Genomic DNA, 24,216 nt, shown 5'->3' on the forward strand with positions numbered 1-24,216 from the left:
ATGGATGCAATTTTATGTTTTGTAGCCTTATATATAGAAAGCTCTGAGTAGAATTTTGTATTTTCTTTCCAGTAATTGTAATAAAACTTTTTATTGATATTTTTATTGGAGATGAGAATATAGCCATCATTGTGACTTACTTGGCCTTGTTTGTCCTTATATAAGTGCCTTTTACAAACGCTAATGGTGAATTTCATTCACTCTTTGCCATAGAAAGCTAAGACTTTGGCCATGTCAGTTACTTCCTCTGGATTTGCCGAGTTCACTCCTCAATCCATCCTAAGATCTGGTCTTCGAACAACACCTTTAGCGTCTCCCTCTCTGTCACCTGGAAGGTCTCTTACTCCTCCTTTACGACTCAAAGAAACTAGAATTTCATTCATGGAAGAAGGCATAACCACAAAATGGACTGCTGGAGTAAGTTTGATAATAGTTGGAACAAACGGATTTAATAAGAATATATTAACTCCTATAAGTAAAAAGTTAGTAAATCGATTTAAATAATATCACTATAGGTTTTTATATACAGTCTCGAAGATAGTCATAAAATCAGAAAACATTAGTTCAGAAAGAAACTTTAGGGCCTTGGCTAAGCTAAACCCGTCATTTACAGGTGAAGAAAATAGAGCTAGAAGCACCAAGTCAGATTGTCTATAACCAAATAGGTATTTTGTGGTAGAAATAGGACTGGAATAAGATCCATGTTTTTTGTTTTGTTTTTAATTTCTTTATTTGTTAACCTGTGTTGTACTGCTTCTCTTATTAAGTTCCTGGTTTGTTGTCAATTTAGAAGGGTGTGTCCTCAGAGCTTTACTGTAGGTTAATAGGAACCCATTGGTGCTTATTAGACATCTTGCCTATTCTGTGTTTTAGTCTTTTGGGAATACTGATCTATTACCAGTTAGAGAATCATTAATAGTCATTGACTTTTAATCATCAATCTGAAGAGAACGGATTTAAAGTAAGTGAATTTTGGTGGCGAAGAGAATTTGTAGAAAAACAAACATCGAAAGGGTGGGTATGATTGGGGTGGATAGCTAAGATGTGACTGATTTTTACTAGTAAAATTTTTTTCTCCAAACCTTTTACTTAACAGACTGCAGATGACAGCAAAACAAAAGCATTTATTACTGCACCTTTCCATAAATGTGGAGTTCCAGCAGAAATTGAATGGCTGAAGAACAAAGATAAGACAGCATCTTTTCCCCTGAATAGCCCTGAAAAGGACCATCAAGATATGGATGTGAGGTCACAGGATACAACTTCACAAAGTTTGGAGAAATTGGATGTGAGCATAGAAAATAGCAATACTTCAACTAGATCAGACCAGACTACCTTGGAGTATCAGGATGCTCCATCACCAGGAGACTTTGAGGATATCTTCATGGCCTCTAAGCCAGCAGGTTCTTCCACTGAACTAAATACTAATTTAACTGAACAGACTGAGAAGAACAGTGATAAAGATACATTTGAATCAGAAGTAACTCCTCCAGACGTGGAGAAACAAATGGGTAAGAACTCATCCCAAATAATCAAAATGGCCGTTGATATTCTTCAGTAAAATTTGTAATAGAAGTTTTTCTATGGTAAGAAAGGCATCAAGATTAAATAACTATATGATCACAGCACAGTGGTGCAGTGAGTTCTAGAGATAATACACATCTTATTCTTTTCCACTTACAAATATGACTGACTTACGTTGTTCTGTTCATTATAAGCAGGTATGAGATTTGAGGAGAGGAGAACTTAATGTTTTCTGTTTTCATTTGGAAATGAAATTTGGAAAGGAATGATGGTTAAGGAAGAAATGTCAGGTGTCAGTGAGATTTAAGGTCTTCCAATAGCTATGAGAAATAATAATACTACCTTTACAGACTAATTATCCATTCAGCTGCTTCAACTTTCTAGAAAGCTACTCAGAAAACAGGAAGTTCATTTTACGCTCAATCCCTACCTCCAAAATAATCACTGGAAAGTGAAAATAAATGTCCAAAGATCCATGAATTTATTGTGTTTATATTCATTTATCAAAAAATTTTTGAGCCACTAATCTGTATGCAACAGGTGGGCTCATGCTTTGTGTGTGCTAGGTGTTAAGGATAAAGGAATAAGTAGACATGGCACAGGCCCACGTGAATTTCAAGCCTAGTGGATTATATCTAACAAGTGTATATGGTGCACTTTGATAAACGCTACGCAGGGGGACATAGAAGGGACCAGGAAGGGGAGAGACTTGGCTTAGAATTAGTGGATCAGAAAACTTAGTCTATTTTTATGTTTCTTACCCCTCGGTAATTCCTAACTTTAAATCTGTGAAACCCAATACTTAAATAAAAATCTGTGTCATAGTGGTTTCTTTGGGGAAATATTTTCTGCCTAAGCTGAATTAAGGTTTCTTGAAATGTGAATGCAGAAAAGTTTGGGCTGTGATGTCTTTATTTAATAAACATGCACATTATTAATTGCTCTAAGAATTTAGGACTGTCTTTATAAATAGCCTGTGTTTAGAAGTTTATTTTACTCTTTTGATGTGCTGTATTCTACTAAAATACTTGAATGATAAATGTTCTACGAGAATGTTTATGGCAGTACTTTCATTGATAAGTCGTAAAATGATTAGACAGTCTCAAATAAAAATTTTTCTTTTTGTGGAGGATTATAGCACAGACTTTAGAGTGGAATAAACTAGATTTGAATTTTATTAGCTCAGCTAGTTACTAGGTTTGTAATCTGGGATAAGCAATGTAACCATATGCTTCTGTTTTCTCATCTGTAAAATGGGGGTAATAATACTACCTCTTTGGATGTTGAAGATTAAGAGAGTTGTTAAATGGGGACTTCCCTGGTGGTGCAGTGGTTAAGAATCTGCCTGCCAGTGCAGGGGACACGGGTTCAAGCCCTGGTCCAGGAAGATCCCACATGCCATGGATCAGCTAAGCCCGTGCACAACTACTGAGCCTGCACTCTAGAGCCTGTGAGCCACAACTATTGAGCCCACGTGCTGCAACTGCTGAAGCCCATGTGCCTAGAGCCCATGCTCCACAACAAGAGAAGCCACGGCAATGAAAGCCCATGCACCACAACGAAGAGTAGCCTCCGCTCACCACAAGTAGTGAAAGCCCATGCACAGCAATGAAGACCCAACTCAGCCAATCAGTCAATCAGTCAATCCATAAAAGAGAGTTGTTAAATGTAAAACACTTGCAACAGTGCCTGTTAAGTGTGAGTAGTAGATGAAAGGGGGGGGAGGTGGCTCTTGGCCTAGGCTGAGAGAATTAGAAGGAACTTGCAGTCTGATGCCAAGGCAGTAAACCTAAAAGTACAAAAAAGCATACCCAACAACTTATTAAAAAGTAATAGGCCAATAGTGTGAATAATTGCTAAACATTTAGCATAAATAATTATAAATATTCTTAACTGTGTGATTTGTAGGCACTTTAGAAGATGCAGAAACAAAGGATCTCTTAGTTGTGGAGGAGGCACTTTCAGAATTAAATCACTTAAGCCCCATTCAAGGAGTTGAAGCTTCTGTTTGTGTACCATCAGTCCGTGAAGGGTAAGTTTATAGAGAAAATTTCAAATATTAATAAAGTTGAATGAAGCAGTAGTAAATATAATATTTGTTCTATGCATAGGTTAGCTCTTATTTCATTTGACATTTCCATTTTGGTAATGTTTTCAGTTATGAAAGAAGTTCATTTGTACAACTGTGTTATTTAGTAGTTATTATGAAATCTTAGAATGATACTAGATGTTTCCTAAATATAAAAAGACATGATAGGACTTCCTAGGTGGCGCAGTGGGTAAGAATCCACCTGCCAACACAGGGAACACGGGTTCGATCCCTGCCTCAGGAAGATACCACATGCCGCAGAGCAACTAAGCCCGTGCGCCACAACTATTGAGCCTGTGCTCTAGAGCCCGTGAGCCACAACTGTTGAGCCCATGTGCCGCAACTACTGAAGTCCATGTGCGTGGAGCCTGTGCTCTGCAACAAGACAGGCCACCACAATGAGAAGCCCGCACACCACAAGGAAAAGTAGCCCCCACTCGCTGCAGCTAGAGAAAGCCCATGTGCAGCAACGAAGATCTAACACAGCCAATAAAATAAATAAATAAATAAATAAATTTAAAAAAAGACATGATAAATTGAGGCAGAGCTCTTTAATGTTCTTTGGTGATCTGTTTTTGTTGAAGACCAAAAGTTTCACTCACAGCCAGGTGTCCCTCCATGCTCTCTCATTTTCAGTGGTTTCAGGATGATTGCATATGTATCCTATAACACCAAGGCAGAGCATAAAGGAGATGGTTCAGAGGCAGTATTGTTCCCTGCCATTTGATTGATATAAGACTCTAGCAGTTTTTGTTTTTCAGTGACCGCTTTGAACTGTTATGCTCCCAGTTATTCAGTTTCATTTAGCACTTATACATTTAGCCAGTGTACTAGATGTTGTGTGGCAGTGCTAAAGTGTGATCTAATAAGATTGATGCCATTTCCCAAACAGTTTATTATCTTCAACAAGATAGCAGCTTCTATTAGAATATGTATCAGTAGCCTTTTTTGAAAGTCAGCTGAACTAATCAGTGAAGTAATCGATTGACCTTGCAGCATAAACTCCTTATCTCACTGCAAGACTGGACACATTGTGTATCAGCACTTTGAGTAACACTGTTGTAGAGAATACAAAAAAAGTTACAAATTCAGTTATCAAGAAGTAGTAAGGGTAATTTACTAAGATTAACCCACATAAAACGTGATAATTTAAGACATTGTAAACGGTTCATTATAAGTCCTGAGAGTGACTTCACAAAACCACCCATGAAAATCAGTGTCATAATAGTCACCTCTCATACACTGAACTCAATCATATGCTTCACTTCTCAGAAGAGAAATCCTGAGTAACTGCAGTCTTTGCCAGGCCTTCATGGAAAAAGAGGGAGAAAACAGTATTAAAGGATTATCAAGATTGTTTTGTTGTTTAATTCTAAGGTCTTTAAAATTTTAATGAAAACTAGTATTTATTGTAATGGGTTTGATGGATAATTACAGCAACAACAAATCAAAGAGCAATTACTTGACCAGAAACTGGTCATCGGTGACAGTCTAGGTGAATACTCACCATCTTGGCAAGCTAGTTCCTTTTTAAATGTAAGCTTATTTGGTTGTGGATTCTTAGTTATCCTTACTATAAACATGGTGATTGAGGTAAGCCTTACAAATATACCTGTAAATAAATGTGTATATATTCCAAACACATACTTTTTCTTGAATTTACTTTATAATAATAAAATTTATAATAATAAATTTTAAATAAATTAAAAAAATCGGCATGCTTTAGTTGGCTTTAGGGAAAGGCCAGCTGACAATAGAAAGGGACCACTGTCAACGTCTTTCCAGAACTTTTATCAAGTGAATTAATGCAGGTCACATTGGTCTCCATTCTGAGTCGTTTATCATACTCTTTCCAGTTAGCATTAAAATACCAAATCTGATTCTACTGAGTATATAGGGAAAATGTCCATAATATTTGATAGATTTATTTGAAGAATGTGGCCACAGATAATTAGAAATTGGCATAAGTGTAATTTATACTGACAGTTCGTAGTTTAAGGTCATGCCATTGTTTTCAACAAAATAAAATATTAGAAGATAGGGAAAACAAATATGGCATTACTTGTTTATAAATTCACTTGTAAATTATATAGTGTTCTTCAGAATGAAGTTGCATGGTGTTTTCCCTGAACCTCAGTTTTTATCAACAAAGTGAAAAGTAGGAGTTGGAGTAGGGTTAAAGCAGGTTAGAGCAGATGGGACAGTCTTACACACTAAACTATATATTTCTGTTTCTAAAGGAAAATCCTCACCCTGAAGTCCAAGATACCTGTTTTAGATGAAGAACTAGTATCTGTTGAAACCTGTACCTCTACAGTTAGAGCAGGTAACAATAAATATATGTATTATTTTAACTTTAGAGTCATTTCATTTTAGTGTTTTGTCTAAAAAGTATTCCATTCTTAGGACAAAAGAATCTGGATAATAATCCATACTTTCTTAGCTACTCATCTCCAGTTGCCTCCCCAACTAAAAGTAGGATTCTGAGGAGGTGTGTCAGCTATCAAAACAGTGGATTGCTTCACTCTATGGTTGTAATAGTGCAAGTCTTAGAATGGTTTTTGTGGACATATTTAAAAAAGAGCAAAGTAAATTACCAGTCCCCAGCCAGACTGCATACCTGCTTTTTGATCTTTTGGGATTCAGCTATCTACACAGGTCAACTTCCATATTTATTCTGTGCTTATGACAACTTACAGCCAAGATTCGCTTATTATTATTAGAAAATAATCGCAAATGACTGAATTTGCTCCAGGGAAAATTAATAGATATATGGAATTCATTTGATTTTTTTTTTCTTTTTTTTAATCCAGTGAATCAGTGAATTTTTTTTCATTTCTTCTTCTTGCTTTTTTAGAGTGCCCCCTCTCAGTTAGACCCTGGCTATACAGAGATGAGGAAGATACATTTTCCTCATTGAACTCACAGTTGGGTTTAGGGAAAGCAGACACCTTGAATGCCTATGCCCAGAACCTGTCTAAGCATTTCACATGAGGATAACAATGCTGTGTTATGGTGTTGATACTGTCTGACTCTAGGACTCATTCTCTTAACCGTTATATCCTTCTGCCTGTCACATGGACATAGGACAAGCTTGAATGGACCTGTCACCACCCCCCCAATTAAGAATGTAATATAGGTTTATTGTAAAACAATCAGGAAATCATAATCTAACATGTAAAGTAAAAATCCCCATAACCCAGTTACCAATTTAAGAATCTATTATTAAGAAAGTGTCATTTCCCTAAATTTTTTTCCTGTGCATATTTTTCCCAGTATGTTGAAAGAAGAGGTAAGTGCAGTGGATAGAGTACCAAGGGTTTAAACAGACTGCTTGGGTTCATAACTCAGTTCTGCAGTTACTATGTATAAGACTATGAGTATAAGACTAAGTATAAGACTGTGAGCTATACCTCTGTTTCTTTGTCTGTAAAATTTAATAGTTTTAACTGTTAATAAAAGCTCAATAAATGTTAGGTATTATAAATTATTACCAGTTTTATTATTATCAACAACTTTCATTTTCACTTAACAGTATATTTAAGATATTTTCCTGTTATTAATACAGATTAATCGTGTCCTTTTTAGTGGCTATAATAGTATTTCATAGTATGGATGTTCTGTGGTATGCTTAACTAATTGCTAATTGGTAAACAGTTTGAGCTGATCACCATTTTTGTTGGTTTTGCTATCTCATTTCTGCAGTGAATGTTATTGTGTATACATCTTTGAACATTCTGTGTCAGTATTTCTTTTGAGCAGATTCCTAAACATGGCCTTACTCTGTCAAGGAATGTGCACAGATTTTTAATATTTTATTGTATTCGCCAGTAAACGTTGTTCAAAGAGGAAGGTGAAAGATAAGGAGGACTTTTTCTTTATGATCCTCCCCCTACCCACCAGTTTACTTAAGTGGTAGAATATGTGGCCATTTGGGTGCTATCTGCCGAAAGGGAGATATCTAGTCCTTTTCACAGCTAGATCAGAGCCCAGATTGCATGTCCCTTATGTAATTCTGTAATGGCTCAACAAGGACACCTGGTTGCCTAGTAGTCACCTGGTGAACGTAATGTTCAGATTAATAAGGAACAAACATTTGAGCCCCTCAGGGCAGTTGTCATCATATTGAAGTTTCACAGTAAGGGCAAGAAAAACCACAGTTGTCATTTTTAAATGTAAAATTTATCTTTTGTGTCTTGTCTTTGTGGAAAGCAAATATGTGTTGTTTAAACAGTATCCAGTCACTCAGATGAAATAGGAATAATATGTAAATCCTCATAGGCTTTTCCTCTTTTAAGATGTTAGAAACTTTTTGGCACTGTGACAGTTTTTCAAGGAAACATTAGGTGCAATGTAGCCTTTTCCCTCTGTTTGCTTCCCCAGTTGTGTATATATCTTTTATTGTTTTTAGCTTAAAATATGGAAGATTAACTCTCATTTTTCTTTCAGCTGTGGCCGATGTCCTTGGTGATAGTGGAAGCTCTGGGCTTGTTATCTCTGAAAGCCCTATTATGTCTGAATGTAGGATTGACCAGGAAATACCAATGAACTTAAAAGAAGATCATGAAATAGAAGTTGATGTACTAAAAGCAAGTGTTGACTTACCAGAAGAAAAGCCTCCAATTTCTGATGATCCTCCCGATACTCAAGAAATTCATGTAAAAAAAATAATTTTTTATTTCTTTGTTAGTCTTTCAGTTTTGGTTTAGTTAGGTTTCAAACCATAGTTCAAATCTAATGTATTCATTTGACTGCTGTGCAAAAACCTCTTTATAAAAATCTGTGTTAAAAAAAAGTGTATAAATATATTGTGGAATTATAGAGCACATCTTTTAAGTAAGAAGTTTTTTTTCATGAAAACCAGAAGGATGTGTTAAACTGGTCACAATTTAAATAATTTAATTTTTGCTCAGTATCAGGTTCAAATGAAAGTTCTTTTAGCCATGAGAAAACAGATAATTGGCTATTCTAGAGACATGTATGACATCAGAACTATGCAGAGCATGTATTTGAAAATAACTGAGTACAGTTATATAGGATTCTCTACTCCCCTCGTCCCCCACCCCCCATTCTTACTTGTGGGAAAATGGTATTCTGCTAGCTGGGATTTAACTTCTTATACACTCCAGAAAGGTGGGTTTTGGTTTTTTTTTTTTTTTTCTTTTTCTTTTTTTGTATTTAATGTGACTTAGGTTTCCTAAAATTCCACCAAATCTCTTTTATTATCAACAGGCAACTTTTATATGATACATGAATTTAAGATGAAAAAAAATCACCTCTTCTAATTGTTTATAGAGATGTGATTATATAATATTTGTGAAGTTTAACTCATAAAAATGTCATGATTATCCATATTCAATTTCATGAGTATTCTCACTGTGAGTTAGATGGATAAAGTCCGAATTCCTTTAGCTGGGAAGCTGACAAAATTTGTGGGCATGGTGTAAATGGGAATCCTCATTTCTGGGTATTTCCAGTCTTTCATTTCACTGAATGTTTGGGGAGTGGGAAAATGTCATTGTTTAGGTGGGTGGTAATGTTCTACCTTCTTGGTCAGGAGATCTCTCTGTTACTTTCTGCCTCCTCCTTTTTCTCCCCTTCCCTTACCAAAAGGTAAATGCAAGGACCATTCCTTCTTCCACCAAACCCTTGCAAGAGAGGTACTGAACTTGAAAGCCTTAGGAATTTCATGGTTTATGCAGCCCCAGCAAAGGGAAGAGGATTGAGTCTAGCCCAAGGGAGCTTATGTAGGTGAATTCTTCTTCAACCTTACGGGGATCATGCTGTTTAGAAAAAGTGTGGTTAGTTAGGTAATTTGGGGATTATTATTAAAACACAGTTTGGGGGTTGTTTCTTTTTCTTCGGTTAATTTTTCTTTCCTTGGGTGAGCATAGAATAGTCCTTAATTATCACAATGGTTAGCATCATAATACTTTTTAAGGTTAAGACTGTCTTTTTTAGCTAGGGAAATGTAGAATTCTACTTTAATTCCATTCAGAATCTCAATCTTTTTCTATCTAGTTATTTTGACTGAGTGAGAAAGTCTAATTGCTTAAATGGATATTTTATAAAGTAAACCCATAAATATATGCCATATCAAATGTAGTTTATGTTTAACAGTTCATACACCAAGGGTGAGATGGTCATTTAAAAAATTTATGCTTTAGGTTAAAGTAAATGTGTACATTAACAGTCTCTTATCTTTAATTCATTGTAGGTAATTGAACATGAAAAGCTTGAAGTTCAAGATTCAGGACAAGAGGCTAGGAATCTTTCATTTAATGAGTTGTATCCCTCAGGAACTCTTAAGCTTCAATACAATTTTGATACCATTGAGCAGCAGTTTTGTGACTTACCTGATAATAAAGACTCTGCTGAGTGTGACATTGCTGAAGTAGATGGGGAACTTTTTGTGACACAGAACAACTTTACCTTGATTTTGGAAGGTGAAGAAGGAGAAGTAGAGACAGGTGATTCTGCAGCATCTAATGTGTTAGCTAAACCAGCTAACGCAGCCACTGAGGAAAAACATGTATGCAGTGGGGAAAATGATAATCATGGACAAGTTGCAAATTTGTCATCTGTCATAACTGGTGATCAGGAGTCCCAAAGGGTAGAGACATTACCATATGTGCCCGAACCAATTAAAGTAGCAATTGCAGAAAATTTATTAGATGTAATTAAAGACACAAGAAGTAAAGAAATTACTTCAGATGCAATGGAACAGTCCATTCAAGAAAGCATACCTTTAATAAGCCAAAAGGTAATGTGTTCCACCAAGTTAGCCAAATCTACATTTGAAACTGTTCAGGAAACGAGTACAGTGACTATAAATGTCAGCGAGGTTAATGATATGATTTCCTCCAGAACTCGCAACAGAGGACGTGTCCAAAACCTGAATATCAAATCCGCACAACAGGAGGAGTCAGCAGATGTTGCTACTCCTGAGGTGCTGGGGCTTTCGGTTATGAAGAAAACTAGGAAAACAAAAGAAATTTCGGGGGCTTTTGAAAGTGCCTGTTCTGATGATAAAGGAGTCTCTCATAATCAGCAAATACCTCAAAGTTCTATTACTCCTAGGAGAGGAAGGAGAAAAAAAGAAATTAATCAAGACACATTAGAAAATACTAAATCTGTGGAACAAGAATCACAAGTTACTCCAGGTAGGGAATTAAGAAGGTTAAAATCATCTCAGCTGTTGGAACCAGCAAGTGAAGAAACTTCTTTTAGAAAAGAAGTTAAGCTTTCGTCTGTTACAAAAAGGACTCCTAAAAGAACTAAAAAATCTGTAGAAAATCAGGAAGGTGTTGAAGTTATAAATGAGCTGAAAGTTAGTAAAGTAGCAAGTCCTAGCAGAAGTACCAGGAAATTGATAAATGCTACTTTGAAAACTTCTAAAAGTAGAGGGTATAAACAAGATGGGGAATCCGTTGAAGAGCAACTGCCTATTCAACATAGTAAAAGGGTTAAAAAAAAAGAAGTTAGTGCATCAGAAGATTCCAAACTTAATTCATCCAAGTTGACTCTTCAAGTAGAATTTGATATGCCCTCCACACCAAGGAAACGTGGTAGACCAAGAAAAATTAATCCTTCTGAAGATGTAGAATCTAAGGCTGTTAAGGAAGCGGGAAGTCTCAAGAAGAGAGAGGGTCTCAGCATCCAAAGAAGAGCTACAAGAAATACCCCAGCTAAAAGTGAGAATACTAATGTTGGAGAACCAGCTTTAGAAAAATCAGTTTTAGTGCCAAATGAGGAACTTGTTACGGCGATGAGCTCTAAGAAGAAGCTTACAAAAAGGACTGAAAACCAAAGCCAAAAACGTTCATTACACTCAACATCAGAAAAATGCATAGATGAAGATATGACAGACAAAGAACCAAATGACCAAGAAGAAAAACTGCTTGCCACAGTTGCTTTGACTAAATCTTCCCGTAGCACAAGGACTAGATCTAGCAAGGCCATCTTGTTGCCGGACCTTTCTGAACCAAAAGATGAATCTTTTTTATTTTCTCCTCCTGTGTCAAAGGTTCCAAGGAAAGATAAAGGTACTTTTATTTCTATTCAAAACACAGTTTTCCTCTCATTCAAAGTCTTCATCTTAAAATTCTGTTTGTTCAGATTAGATTTTGTTTAAGGCACAATTCCTCCCCTTCAAAAATAAAAACCAATTTTGATCTTTTCATAGTAAAATTTAAATATTTTATATTTTAAAGTTAATTTTTAGATCCAAAAATTTTTTCACCATGACTTTTTAAATCCTATAATTCACTGGACACTGGTTTAATTTTTTACAGTAGTATCATTTCTCTTCATTCTGCCTTTATATTATAAGTGAGCTAATTTTGGCTTTTCCCCAGATAGAACCATTATTTTGGCTCATATCCCAGGTGATGTCCACAACTTCAAATTGTTTTGAAGGGAAACAGCAGCAGAATTCTATTGATTATGGTACAGAAATTATTTAAATTCATATTCCCTGCTGTCCATGAAAAGATAAGGCTACAAGCCCAACCTCCCTCACTGACGATAAATGAGCTAATGATTGTATTGTTTAGTGGGTATAGTTCATACCTTCTTAACAGGAGTGATGTTTCTCCCAAGAGAGTGAAAATATTTTACTCTTTTTATGTATAAAGCAGAAATATACATAAAGTACATAAACAGATTTACAGTATATCTGTGCTATTTAGATTTCTTGGGGGGGGAGTTCCATGAGGGAGACAATTAAGAATAAAGGTCTAAAAAGGTGCCGATAAAGAAAGATTAGGGACTTAAAAGTAGCGTAGGTGACTTTGTTATTCTACTAAACTTTTTTAAATTGTTGCATGTGTTTTTAAATGCATTAGTGAACATCCTGTATAGTTGCCTCCTGACTTGAGGAAGGCCAAGAGAAAGATAAGTCATTTAAAAATCTGCAAATTGAAATTTTCTATCTTCAACATTCACTGTGCAAAAACCTCTTTAAAAGTATTCACACAGTCAAGTTGTTATATTTACAATAGCACGGGCCCAGGAAAGGGCCCTTTGCCATAGAACTGATCATTTGTTCAAAAAATGATCTGTAGTTATAGGAGTTCCTTCTCCCCACCCCACCCTCCATTTTTGAGTAAATCTTTGATTTTGGTAATACTGTATAATTCAGTTTCTTCATGCTGTTAGGGAAGTGTGGGGTTATGTCTATACTTTGCATGAAGGAAAATGGATGTGTGAGATTCTAGCTAACTTTACTCAGCTTCTATTTTAGATAAAAGTTAAAATGAAAAAGAACAGTGAGTGGTAGAAGAATGTCATTAACAATTCTTTTGTACTTTTCTCATGACTTAGAGTGTAGTAAACACAAAATTTGTGGGTTATTGTGGTATAGCATAGCCAGACATCTCAATAATTCTGATCTTTGTCATCTTTACATAGTCGTCCTCTGTATGCATGTTAACTATAACTTTTTTCTGTAATAACAATAATACATGCCTGCCACAGAAAATTAGAAATTAAAAGTGTTGAATCTAGCCATCTAGTGGACCAGTAACCACTGTTCACATTTTCTAGTATATCCTTCTAGTTGAATATATAGTTTTTTATAAAGCCCAACAAACTATGGTTTGTGTATATGTATATATACTGCTTCCCCCACCTCCAAATTATTTCATGAGCATTTTTCAGATAATAGAAAATATTCCTCAAAATGCTGTTTGTAGTTTTGTTTTTTTGTTTTTGTTTTTTACACATTGATAAGAGTCTGCGTGTGGCATTTCATCTCACTTATGTGCACAGATTGCTCAAGCATTCTTCTGCTTGGTATTTGAATTATTTTCAGATTTTCTAGTATTAACAATAAGCACCTCCTAGTATGAGGTTAGAGGTGATAAGAAATTTGGGACTGAAATCTCTCATTTCTGCCACTTATTAGCTGGGCAGAAAATCATTTAACCTTTCTGAATCTTGTTTTCTCATCTTTACAAGGCAGGTAATAATGCCTACCCTGTAGGGTTCTTGTGAGTATTCACTACTTTAACAAAGCAGTTACCACCATCATTTTGCCCTCAGATTTATAGTTTCTATACTCTTACAATACCTTCTGTCCTTTGTGCCCATTTAACTTGCATTAAAAAAAAAAAAAACTTCAGGGAGGGGTGGGAGGTACAGAGATGAATCGATTCAGAAAGATTATATGATTAGAAAGCTGAAGGCCATCCTCTTTAATTAAAGCATGTCAAAGAAACAGATATCTTAGAATCACTAGCTAAAAAGAACGTTAAGCTTGACATGTCAGTAGATTTTCTCAAATTCCGTTACTTAGCAGTAGATATTTAAGAAGGTTTTGCTCTATGCCTGAGGCTACTCTAAGGTGTACGTTCATCAGTTCATTTGGTTCTCAGTATAACCCAGTGTAGTATAGGTACTATTATTCCTTCTTTCCACAATGAGGAAATTGAAATTCAGTGAAACTGTGCACCCACATCACCCAGGTAATAAGTAAATAGTGATATCTTGGAGCCGATGCCTGCTGGCCAGTGAGAGCCAGTTGTTAAATATTCAGGAATTTTGTGAGCCAGCCATGGAACATTTATAGCACAGAAATAGGCAAATGCTATAAATCAGAGCTGTGGTTTTTTTGTTGTTTTTTCCTTCCCAGAAAGCTGTTTACCAGTGTATTACTGGATTTAAATCTGTAGGACTTTTGAACTTCGTAGGCCTTTAAGTAGCACTGGCTATCAAAACTTATCCTCTGGAAGCTTACAGAAGTGGGCAAGGAATTGACATACAAAGAAGTATAATAAAGCCTTGTCTGGCTAATAGAAGCATATGGAAGGAATGGTGGGGCACATGATAATATATTTTTGTATTTCCTTCCTTATTCCTTTGGGAGCAGGGGGAAACTGTAGGTGGAGAATATGAGCTAGTGTTTGAAAAGCCAAAGAAGCTGTTGCTCCAGGTAGCCTGGAAAGAGCAAAATAGAAAGTGTCATTTTCACAGAAAGAGTATAAGAGGGGAGTTACCACTTATCAGCTGGGAGCGGAGATGACTTTTATTTCTGACCTCACCCCTTTTTTTTCTTTTGTTAAGAATCACATGCTTTAGGGACGTCCCTGGTGGTCCAGTGAAGACTTTGCCTTCAAATGCAGGGCATGCAAGTTCAATCCCTGGGCAGGGAGCTAAGATCCCACATGCCTCCAGTCAAAAAAAACAAAACATAAAACAATATTGTAACAAATTCAATAAAGACTTTAAAAATGGTCCGCATCCAAAAAAAAAAAAAAAAAATCACATGCTTTAAAAGCAGAATTTGACATCTTATAGAACTCTTGATTGTCCCAGTAGGTGAAATAACATTGAACTATAATTTGGGAATTTTATTTCAAAGGTTTGTAAATTATATTCTTGAAATAATAACATTATAACATGCAAACATTTATAAAGCATTTACCATATACTAATGTTATTCTAATCTTTAATCTCCACAATAGCTTTAAAGGTGCTATTATGAATCTCATTTTATAGAAACTGAGGCACAGAGAGGTTTAGGTCACTTGCTTTTGACCCCATGGCTAATAAATCCAGAAGCTAGGGTTTAATTTCTGTCAGACTGGTTCAGCTGCACCATGCCACTTCCATAATTACATTGCTAATTGCCATTAATATGGAGACCCTATAGTAAAAACAGGAAAAAATCGGAGATCAAATCTGTGATAAATATTTTTAATTACATATTTTCAACTAATTCTTAATTAAACCATTTGTCTATGGAATATCTTCCTGTCCGCCTGTTTTTTGTATATTACTTTCTCTGCTTGCTTTTTTCCTTTTGTGCTGTGGACTTTTCTGTTGTTCCCCTTGCCCGGAACTTTCCCTGGCTCAGGATGAGTTGGAAGGAAAAGGGTTTGAGTCTCTTCTTTGTAAATAAAATTGTTTTTTAAAATAAAAACCTTGCCTCTGGAAAAGTAGGAATTATGAGGCAGAGTAGCTCAGGTTACACAGGGCAGGCATACCTTGGAGATATTTGCAGATTAGGTTCCTATCAGAATAAAGCAAATATCACAATAAAGCATGCCACGCAAATATTTTGGTTTCCCAGTGCACATAAAAGTTATGTTTACACTGTAGTCTTTTAAGTATGCAATAATATTTTTTAAATGTTCATACTTTAATTATAAAATACTTTATTGCTAAAAACTGCTAACATCTACACTTTAAGCAAGTCTGTTTTTTTTGCAATAGTAACATCAAATATCACTGATTACCATAACAAACATAATAATAATGAAAATGTTTGAAATATTGCGAGAATTACCAAAATGTGAGCACATGCTGTTGGAAAAATGGCACTGATAGACTTGCCACAAACCTTCATTTTGCCATACCATATTTAAAACCTTCACATGTGCCTTACCTCTTTTTTATTGTGCTTCGCTTTATTGCCCTTAACCGCACTTCACAGGTGTTGCTTTTTGTTGCAAGTTGAATTTATATGTATATATAAAAAATAGGTACACATAAATAGATACACAGTGTTTTTTGTTCTTTCTTTCTACCTTTCTTTAGCTAAAAAAATAGAGGCTCCTGCACAGCTACAAGAATTAGTTTCGGATTTATCTTCTCAATTTGTCTTCTCACCTCCTGCTTTAAGGACCAGGCGGAAAAACATATCTAATACATCCCGACTTGTAGATGAAGTGGTAAGAAATGCATGATTTTATTTATATGTGTACTTAAGCATGCTTTTTATTTTTTTAAGCAGTGCTTCCTAAGTAAACTTCTTTAAAAAGAGCAGACATTTATACTATAAGTCCGAAATTGTCTTTTCTACACTTTTGGAGATCCTTCCTTTAAGACAGATTCGTATGTTACTCATGGTTTATTTGGCAGCTACAGTTTAAATTACCTCTTGGGGGAAAGGTTTTTAAATTGTAGTGTCCCACCAGAATTATTTGGATGTATTTATGTAAAATGTAGGTCCCTGACCCCCTGGAGTGTCATCCACAGACCACACTTGGAGAGAGAGTGTTTCAGAGTTGACTAGTTGCATGTAACTCTAAAATAAAAATTGTTCAGGGATTGAGTGTGAGCATGAGACCCTTAAATTTACCACTCTTAATTCATAAGAATTTTGTGAATTATCTGCTATGAGCCAGTTACTATACAAGGACAAAGACAGAAAAATAATTCAGGCAAATTCCTTGTTTTTCAGGAGTTCAGTTTAATTGAAGAGGCAAAAATGCAGCTAATTATTTCATAGCATGATAAGAATCTTTTATACCCAGATAACCCTATAGGTAGAAGGTAAAGGAGAAAGGCATTGCTGAAAGAGAAGACAGCAGATGCAAAGGCACAGAAGCCTGGCAGTGCTTGAGGAAGAGGGGTGGGGCTGTTCACAAACTAGCAAATAGCCATGTGCATGTTTTAAGTGGTTCTGATGAAAATTGAATTCTAGGGAGGAAAAAATAGTCACTGGTGGTCTAATTTTTATGCAGCGAGAGCCTGGATTTGGACAGAGGCAGTGGACCAAAAGGGCAGTGGACAGTGGAAACATTCCAGAATAAAATTGATAAGACTTGGCAGTCAGTTGAATGTGTGGGCAGGAGGGATAATGAGCTATCCTAGATGACCAAGGTTTCTACCAAAAAGTACAAGGAGTCCATTGATGTTTGTTGAGTTTAAATTCATTTAGTACTGTTTGGCTATATTTCTTGACTTAGGATACAACTTTTTCAGTTTAGATTTCAAATGTTTAGTTACTTAAGGTTGATTTTTTAAAAATTTTAACCCATAGGAAGATGATGCTGAGTCAGTGGAAACGGTGGGAAAGCAACAAGTGAAAAGAATCAGGACTGCAAAAACAAAACAAGCAAGCAAGTAAGACGTCTTCTATGCTGTAATTTTTTTCTGTTTTGTTTCTTAAAAGAGAAATTAAGCACATCAGGAAAGGGTGAATTTTAGGGCATTTATAGGCACTGGCTCTGTAATTGTTAGATTTCACTGCGGAAGGTGGCTTTCTAATATAGCATGAAAGCCCATTCGTCCATCCTTTTTAAAGAAGGGTATCACCTCACACCAGTCAGAATGGCCATCATCAAAAAATCTACAAACAATAAATGCTGGAGAGGGTGTGGAGAAAAGGGAACCCTCTTACACTGTTGGTGGAAATGTAAATTGATACAGCCACTGTGGAAAACAGTATGGAAGTTCCTTAAAAAACTAAAAATAGAACTACCATATGACCCAGCAGTCCCACTACTGGGCATATACCCAGAGAAAACCATAGTTCAAAAAGACACATGCACCACAGTGTTCATTGCAGCACTATTTACAATAGCCAGGACATGGAAGCAACCTAAATGTCCATCGACAGAGGAATAGATAAAGAAAATGTGGTACATATATACAATGGAATATTACGCAACCATAAAAAGGAATGAAATTGGGTCATTTGTAGAGACGTGGATGGACCTAGAGAGTATCATACAGAGTGAAGTCAGAAAGAGAAGAACAAGTATATTAACGCATATATGTGGAATCTAGAAAAATGGTACAGATGACCTTAATGGCCAAGCAGAAATAGAGACACAGAGGTAGGGAACAAATGTATGGATTCCAAGGGGAGAGGGGGAGTGGGAGGAATTGGGAGATTGGGATTGACACATATGCACTATGGATACTATGTGTAAAATAGACAACTAATGGGAACATACTGTACAGCACAGGAAACTCTAGTTAATGCACTGTAGTGTCCTAAATGGAGGGGATATATGTATATGTATGGCTGATTCATTTTGCTGTGCAGTAGAAGCTAACACAACATTGTAAAGCAATTATACTCCAATAAAAATTAATTAAAAAAAAAAGGGTAGTGGGGTGGGGGTAATTGAATACCCAATGAATTCTGTTTTTATAGTGAGTTGGGGGAGGGGAGTGGGATGTTTCACTTTTTCCTTAGTAAAGGTAGATAACTATCAGTAAAAACCATTAAAAACTTAAAAATTCTGTGATTATCTCACTATTAGCAATTAAAACTTCATCCATGAGGAAATTACTCCATTTCAGATATATTTTGCTTGGGTTGAATTTCATAAAAGTACAGAGTAATACATTTTATCTTCATTTAAAAATTGATTTGAGAGCTTTTGACTATAATAACACTACGTATAAATTGGCTTTGTGTATATGTGGAAAACTACTTCATATTATGAAAATATATGCATAGTTGCTAATTGCTGGTGTTTGAGAATTACCATTTCTCATACATTTTATTGTGGGCATGCGGGGCTCTCATTCCATCGACTGGCTGCTGCTACTTGGCCCTCCTTGTGACCCAGCAGTATTTATTAATACATATGAAACATTTAAACGAAAACTCAGTAGTAATTGTTTTGCGTATCCCAATCATAAAGGAAAATTTCTAACGTGTGAAACCTTAACTCTGCCTCTGATTAGTTTATTTGACTAAAGTTTTATTTTACTTCTCCTTTATAAAATGAAAGCACTAGGAAAGATTTCTTTCAATATATTGGGAAGCCAATTACATTTTATATTATAACATGTTTACTCTTACTTGAGTTTTATCTTTATTTCAGAAACACAGAAAAAGAAAGTTGGTCACCTCCTCCAGTAGAAATTAAGCTGATTTCTCCCTTGGCAAGCCCAATTGAGGGAGTAAAGAGCAAACCAAGAAAAACTGAAGTAACAGGAAAAACTCGTGGAAGGAGCAGGAAGAAATTGTCTTCTTTTCCAAAGCAAGTTCTACGCAGAAAAATGCTGTAATTTTGTTCAAGTTTTTAATGTACACCTGTTTGTAAAGTCATCAGAATTGTGTGGATTATTAAAAATCATCTAATTTGGAAGAAAATAATTTATATAAATTATTGTAAATTTTTGTAAACAGAATGTCTTCAATAAGTAAAGTAACTCCATATGGAGTGTGATTCTTTTAGTCCAGGCAGTTTTTTCTATTTTATATTAAGACTTCATACATTTATATAATGTGTAAATATGGCTTATTATTGGAATGTTAAATAAAGTGTATACTTCACAGTAGTCTGTGTGTCTGTTAGATTTTTGAGAGGGGATTTCTGTTTTAATCATGATTTTATATGCTAGTAGGTGTTGGTTCCATTTTCTGTATAGTTAAAAGTATTAGACCAATTTCAAAATGAAGATGATTGAATTTTAAGTTGCTATTTTATAATTTATGCACTTTGCTTCTGTGATTAAGATTTCTAATTATAAATTGGGGGAGAATGTTAAACTATGTTGAAATTAAATTATAGGCATGTAATTTTGCCACTTTTTTGTAGTTTAACATATTTTGTGCATTCTACCTCAAGCTAGTAGTTTTCCAAGTAATGCTTTGGTTAAATATAATGTTGGCATTTCTTGTTCAGCAAGCTTAAAGGCTATTATCTTTAAAGTCTCTTAATAATTCAGAGACTAATTATCCAGGTTAACTGACCGTTCACTGCTCACTAGCAACTTCTTAAAAGGGTTTGAGTAGTAAGAAAGGAAATGTAAAATACAACTGTTTCGTGGCTATTCAGTGCACCTTGTATGTGCCTAATATTGATAGAATAAGTCTGAACAAATTTTATAGATATTCTTGCTGTGAAGGAGCTTGCTCCTGAATCACAGAAATCCCTTAATATTCAGGTTTTAAAATGACAAATTCTCATGGGACCTCAGGCACAGAGTATTGAGGATGGGTAAAGAGTGTGAGTAGATGTGGAAAAAGGAAAAGAAAAACCACTCTTCTCTGCATTGTGACTGTGTATAATTAAGTGATGATACTTGATGTGGGCTATAAAATTCATCAATAAGTATTGTAAAATTATAACAGGTAATTGATAGTGTGTAATGAATGGACCGTTAATAATTGATTGTCTAGAAACAGACTGCTTTTGTTGGCTAAGCTTTCAGTGTTTCAGTGTGAAGCATAAGCAGTGTACTTTCTACGTTATCTTTCTACCAAATAACAATACAAATAATGGGAAAATGATGAAAATGCCTATGCCAAGTATTGACAGTGTGAAAGTAGCAGTACGAGTGCGGCCTTTTAGGTTGGTGATAAATGTTACATTGCCTTGTTGAAAGTTTGACTATGACTTTCATTTTATTAATTTTTTAAAATAATAATTATGAAACTTGTATTTAAGCTGCTTGTCATTTACCGAATATTAAATTTATTTAAATGAACTTGTTAAATGGGTAAAGATCTAAACATAATTAAGAAAACAATTTCATTCCTTTGCGCAAGTAGCACAATAAAAAAATTGACAAGAAAATTGTATTGTCAAGTTAATTTTTTAAATCAATGCAGTTTGGTGAATATAAACATGTAATATATATTTTTAATAATGTACTTTTTCCCCCTCAAAAACAATAGATCATAAGCAAATTGGCATTTCTGAATGAACTCATGTATTTTACATGCTTTTATGTATAATTGTATTTATATAACTTTACAAAAACATTAAATAGTTGCTGCAACATTTTAGGATAAAAATTGATTTTACTCATTCTGGGACGTTTAGCAATTGCCTATCTTTGATTATCACTGGAATAGTTGAATTTTAAGATAATTGTGAACAGTTGACCCATTTGGCAGACTTGATTGTTTGTTATGGATCAAACGCTGAACTAGAAACTGAGGATACAGCATACAGTCTTATATACGTTAGTAATTTATAGCAGTATGTACCATGGTAAGGTAAATCATCGTGGCACCTAGAGAAAGATGAGGTATAGTTCATTCTGCTTGCACAGAACCTGAAGACTTCTTGGAGCTAGAAACATTTGAAATGACCGTAAAGGATAAGTAAGATTTGGATAAGAGTATGCTGGCACAACATGCAAAGACTTATTTGACAGTAATTAATTCTGAATGTGATATAGTGTAATGATGACCTCACATTACATCTTCTTTCCCACTTGCACAATTTGCTGCTTTTTCTCACTTTTCCATTAAAACAAAATATTGCTTTGCACATTTTCGGTTGGCATCAGTTCTGTCCTGTGCTGTCCCTCTGTATTGCAGGAAATATTTTAGCAGTCAGGTGGATACATGATTAGATAACTTTATGTATATATATAACTAGACAACTTGAAGTGTAGCAGCCATTTAAAGCTGCTTAAGTGGCATAGTTTCTCAGGGAACTGATACAGAAAATGTCAGAGAATTAACTTGTGATCAATAAATGTTTTGGCCAAAAGGAAATAAAACCATTTTATAACCTAACCCATCAACACATTGAAAGTTAATTCCAGGGGTATTTTTCACTGGACTTTAATATCACTAAACTAACTGCAAGTTTGAAACAGTTAACAAGGATGTAGAAATGGGCAGTAACATAATTATACAACCTTTAGGTCCCCTAAAAATGACTGTGTTTGATTCAAATCTACCACCATAATTGATTATCTTAGACTAGAATAGTAGCAAGGAGGAGTGAATTCAAGAGATGGTTTGGAGATTAATAGTTATGGGTCACACCTGGGCAACTGTTAACAATGCCTTGGTGACCTAGATCCTGCCTAATTTTCTAACTTCATATCCAGTCTTTATCTTCACTGTGAGATCAGAGAACCAACTTTATGAGACTTCCTTTATTGTGAGACAAAGGCTGTCAGGAGCCTTTGAAGTCAGATGAACTTGGGTTCAAAACCCGACTTTATCACTTGTTCTCTGTGTAGCCTTGAGCAAGGTTTTAAGCTCTGAGCCTTGATTTCCTTAAGTGTAAAATGGTGATACTGATACCTCACAGGGTTGCTCTTACAAAAACTGGATGAAATAATCTGTAAGTGAGCACTATGCTTGACAAACACTTTTAATATTAGCTGCTATAGTTTTCACCAAAATGTCTATCTTTTAAATGGTTTTATTGATTTTAATTTACATATTATACATATAACTCATTTCCAGGGTATAATTCATGATTTTTAATATATTCACAGATATATGCAACCATCACCATGGTCAGACTTATTGATAGAACGTTTTTATCACTTCAGAAAAGAATCTCTGTACCCTTTAGCTATCATCCTTATCCCCCCAGTCCTAAGCAACCATTAAACTAATCTCTGTATATTTCCCTCTTCTGTACAACTTGTATAAATGGAAATTACATAGTCTTTTGTGACTGGCTTCTTTCAGCGTAATGTTTTCAAGGTTTATCCATGTTGTAGCATATATCAAAAATTCATTTCTTTATGGCTGGATAATCCATTGTATGGATATACCTCATTTTGTTCATTGCTCAGTTATTGGGTTCAGGGTTGTTTCCACCTGTTTGCTCTTATGAATCATGCAGCTATAAACATTTATTTGTAAGTTTTTGTGTGGACACATGTTTTCATTTCTTTTGGTTATACACCTAGGCATGGGATTGCTGAGTCCTGTGTTACCATTTGAGAAATTGCCAGACTTTCCCAAAGCAGCTGCACCATTTTATATGACTACTAGCAGTGTATGAGAGTTCCAGTTTCTCTAATCCAGGCCAACACTTGGTATCTTACTTCGTTATAACCATTCTGGTTGGTGTGAAGTGGTATCTCATGGTTTTGATTTGCATTTTCCTGATGAATAATGATGTCCTGCATCTTTTCATGTACTACTGCCCATTAGTATATCTTCCTTGGGCAAATATCCATTGAGATCCTTTGCTCATTTTTAAAATGGATTATCTTTTTTATTAAGCTGTTCTTTATATATTCTACATACAATTTCTTATTAGATACATGACTTGCAAATTTTCTTCCATTCAAAGGGTCATCTTTTCATCCTTTGAAGCACGAAAGTTTTTAATTTTAAGTCCATTTAAAAAAAAATTGTGCTTTTGATGTTATATCTCTTTGCCCAATCCAATGTCATGAAGATTTACTCTTTTGTTTTCTTTTTTAGTTTTAGCTCTTACATTTAGGTCTTTGGTCCACTTCGAGTTGGTTTTTATATATGATCGGAGGTAAGGATCCAAGCTCATTCTTTTGTGTGTGGCCATCGAGTTTTCCCAGCACCGTTCCTTGTAAAGGCTATTCTTTCTCCATTTTGGCAGCCTTGTTGAAAATCAGCTGATCATAGATGTTTGGGTTTATATCTGGCCTCCCCACTTTGTTACATTAATCAGTATGTCTTGTCATTGTGCCAGTACCACACACTCTTGATCACTCTTGGTCGTACTAAATTGTGAAATTGGTGTGAATCCTACTTTTTTCACCTTTTTAAAGTTTTTTTGGCTATTCTGGATGCCTGGCAGTTCCATATGAATTTTACCATCAACTTATCAATTTCTACAAAAGTCAGGTGGCATTCTGATAGAAATTGCATTGAATGTACATCAATTTGGGCAGTATTATCTTAATAATGCCAAATCTTTTGATCTATGAAATGGGGTGTTTTTCTAATTTTTAGATCTTTACTTTCTTCCAACAATGTTTTGTAGTATTCAGAGTATATGTTTTGTACTTCTTCTGTTAGCCTTATTCTTAAACATTTTATTCTTTTTGGTAGTATTAGAAATGAATTTTTCTTAATTTCATTTTCAGATTGTTCATTTATATAGAAATACAGTTGATTATTACATATTGATTTTACATCATGCAAACTCACTGAACTCATTTAT

General features: G+C 35.1%; 2 protein-coding genes across 7 annotated transcripts in view; both read left to right on the forward strand.

Moving 5' to 3' along the window:
- The window catches only part of AHCTF1 (AT-hook containing transcription factor 1), a 77,744-nt gene extending 56,706 nt beyond the window's left edge, over positions 1-21,038 (forward strand). For 5 of the 6 annotated variants that reach the window (XM_057728973.1, XM_057728976.1, XM_057728972.1 and 2 more), the window contains 9 exons: positions 214-417; positions 1,097-1,511; positions 3,433-3,556; positions 5,854-5,951; positions 8,063-8,271; positions 9,831-11,658; positions 16,154-16,287; positions 17,382-17,464; positions 19,183-21,038. In XM_057728973.1, the coding sequence (XP_057584956.1) occupies positions 214-417; positions 1,097-1,511; positions 3,433-3,556; positions 5,854-5,951; positions 8,063-8,271; positions 9,831-11,658; positions 16,154-16,287; positions 17,382-17,464; positions 19,183-19,369 (3,282 nt within the window). In that variant the 3' untranslated portion in view covers positions 19,370-21,038. The remainder of the gene's footprint in view (positions 1-213; positions 418-1,096; positions 1,512-3,432; positions 3,557-5,853; positions 5,952-8,062; positions 8,272-9,830; positions 11,659-16,153; positions 16,288-17,381; positions 17,465-19,182) is intronic. The other variant, XM_057728975.1, reaches the window with a different exon arrangement.
- Positions 20,456-24,216, forward strand: part of LOC130849799 (kinesin-like protein KIF28P) — a 79,464-nt gene continuing 75,703 nt past the window's right edge. Inside the window, 1 exon segment of the mRNA XM_057728978.1 lies at positions 20,456-20,662. Coding sequence (XP_057584961.1) covers positions 20,456-20,662 — 207 coding nt within the window.

The sequence above is a fragment of the Hippopotamus amphibius genome, chromosome 3 (assembly GCF_030028045.1).
Source record: "Hippopotamus amphibius kiboko isolate mHipAmp2 chromosome 3, mHipAmp2.hap2, whole genome shotgun sequence".
Classification (NCBI taxonomy): domain Eukaryota; kingdom Metazoa; phylum Chordata; class Mammalia; order Artiodactyla; family Hippopotamidae; genus Hippopotamus; species Hippopotamus amphibius.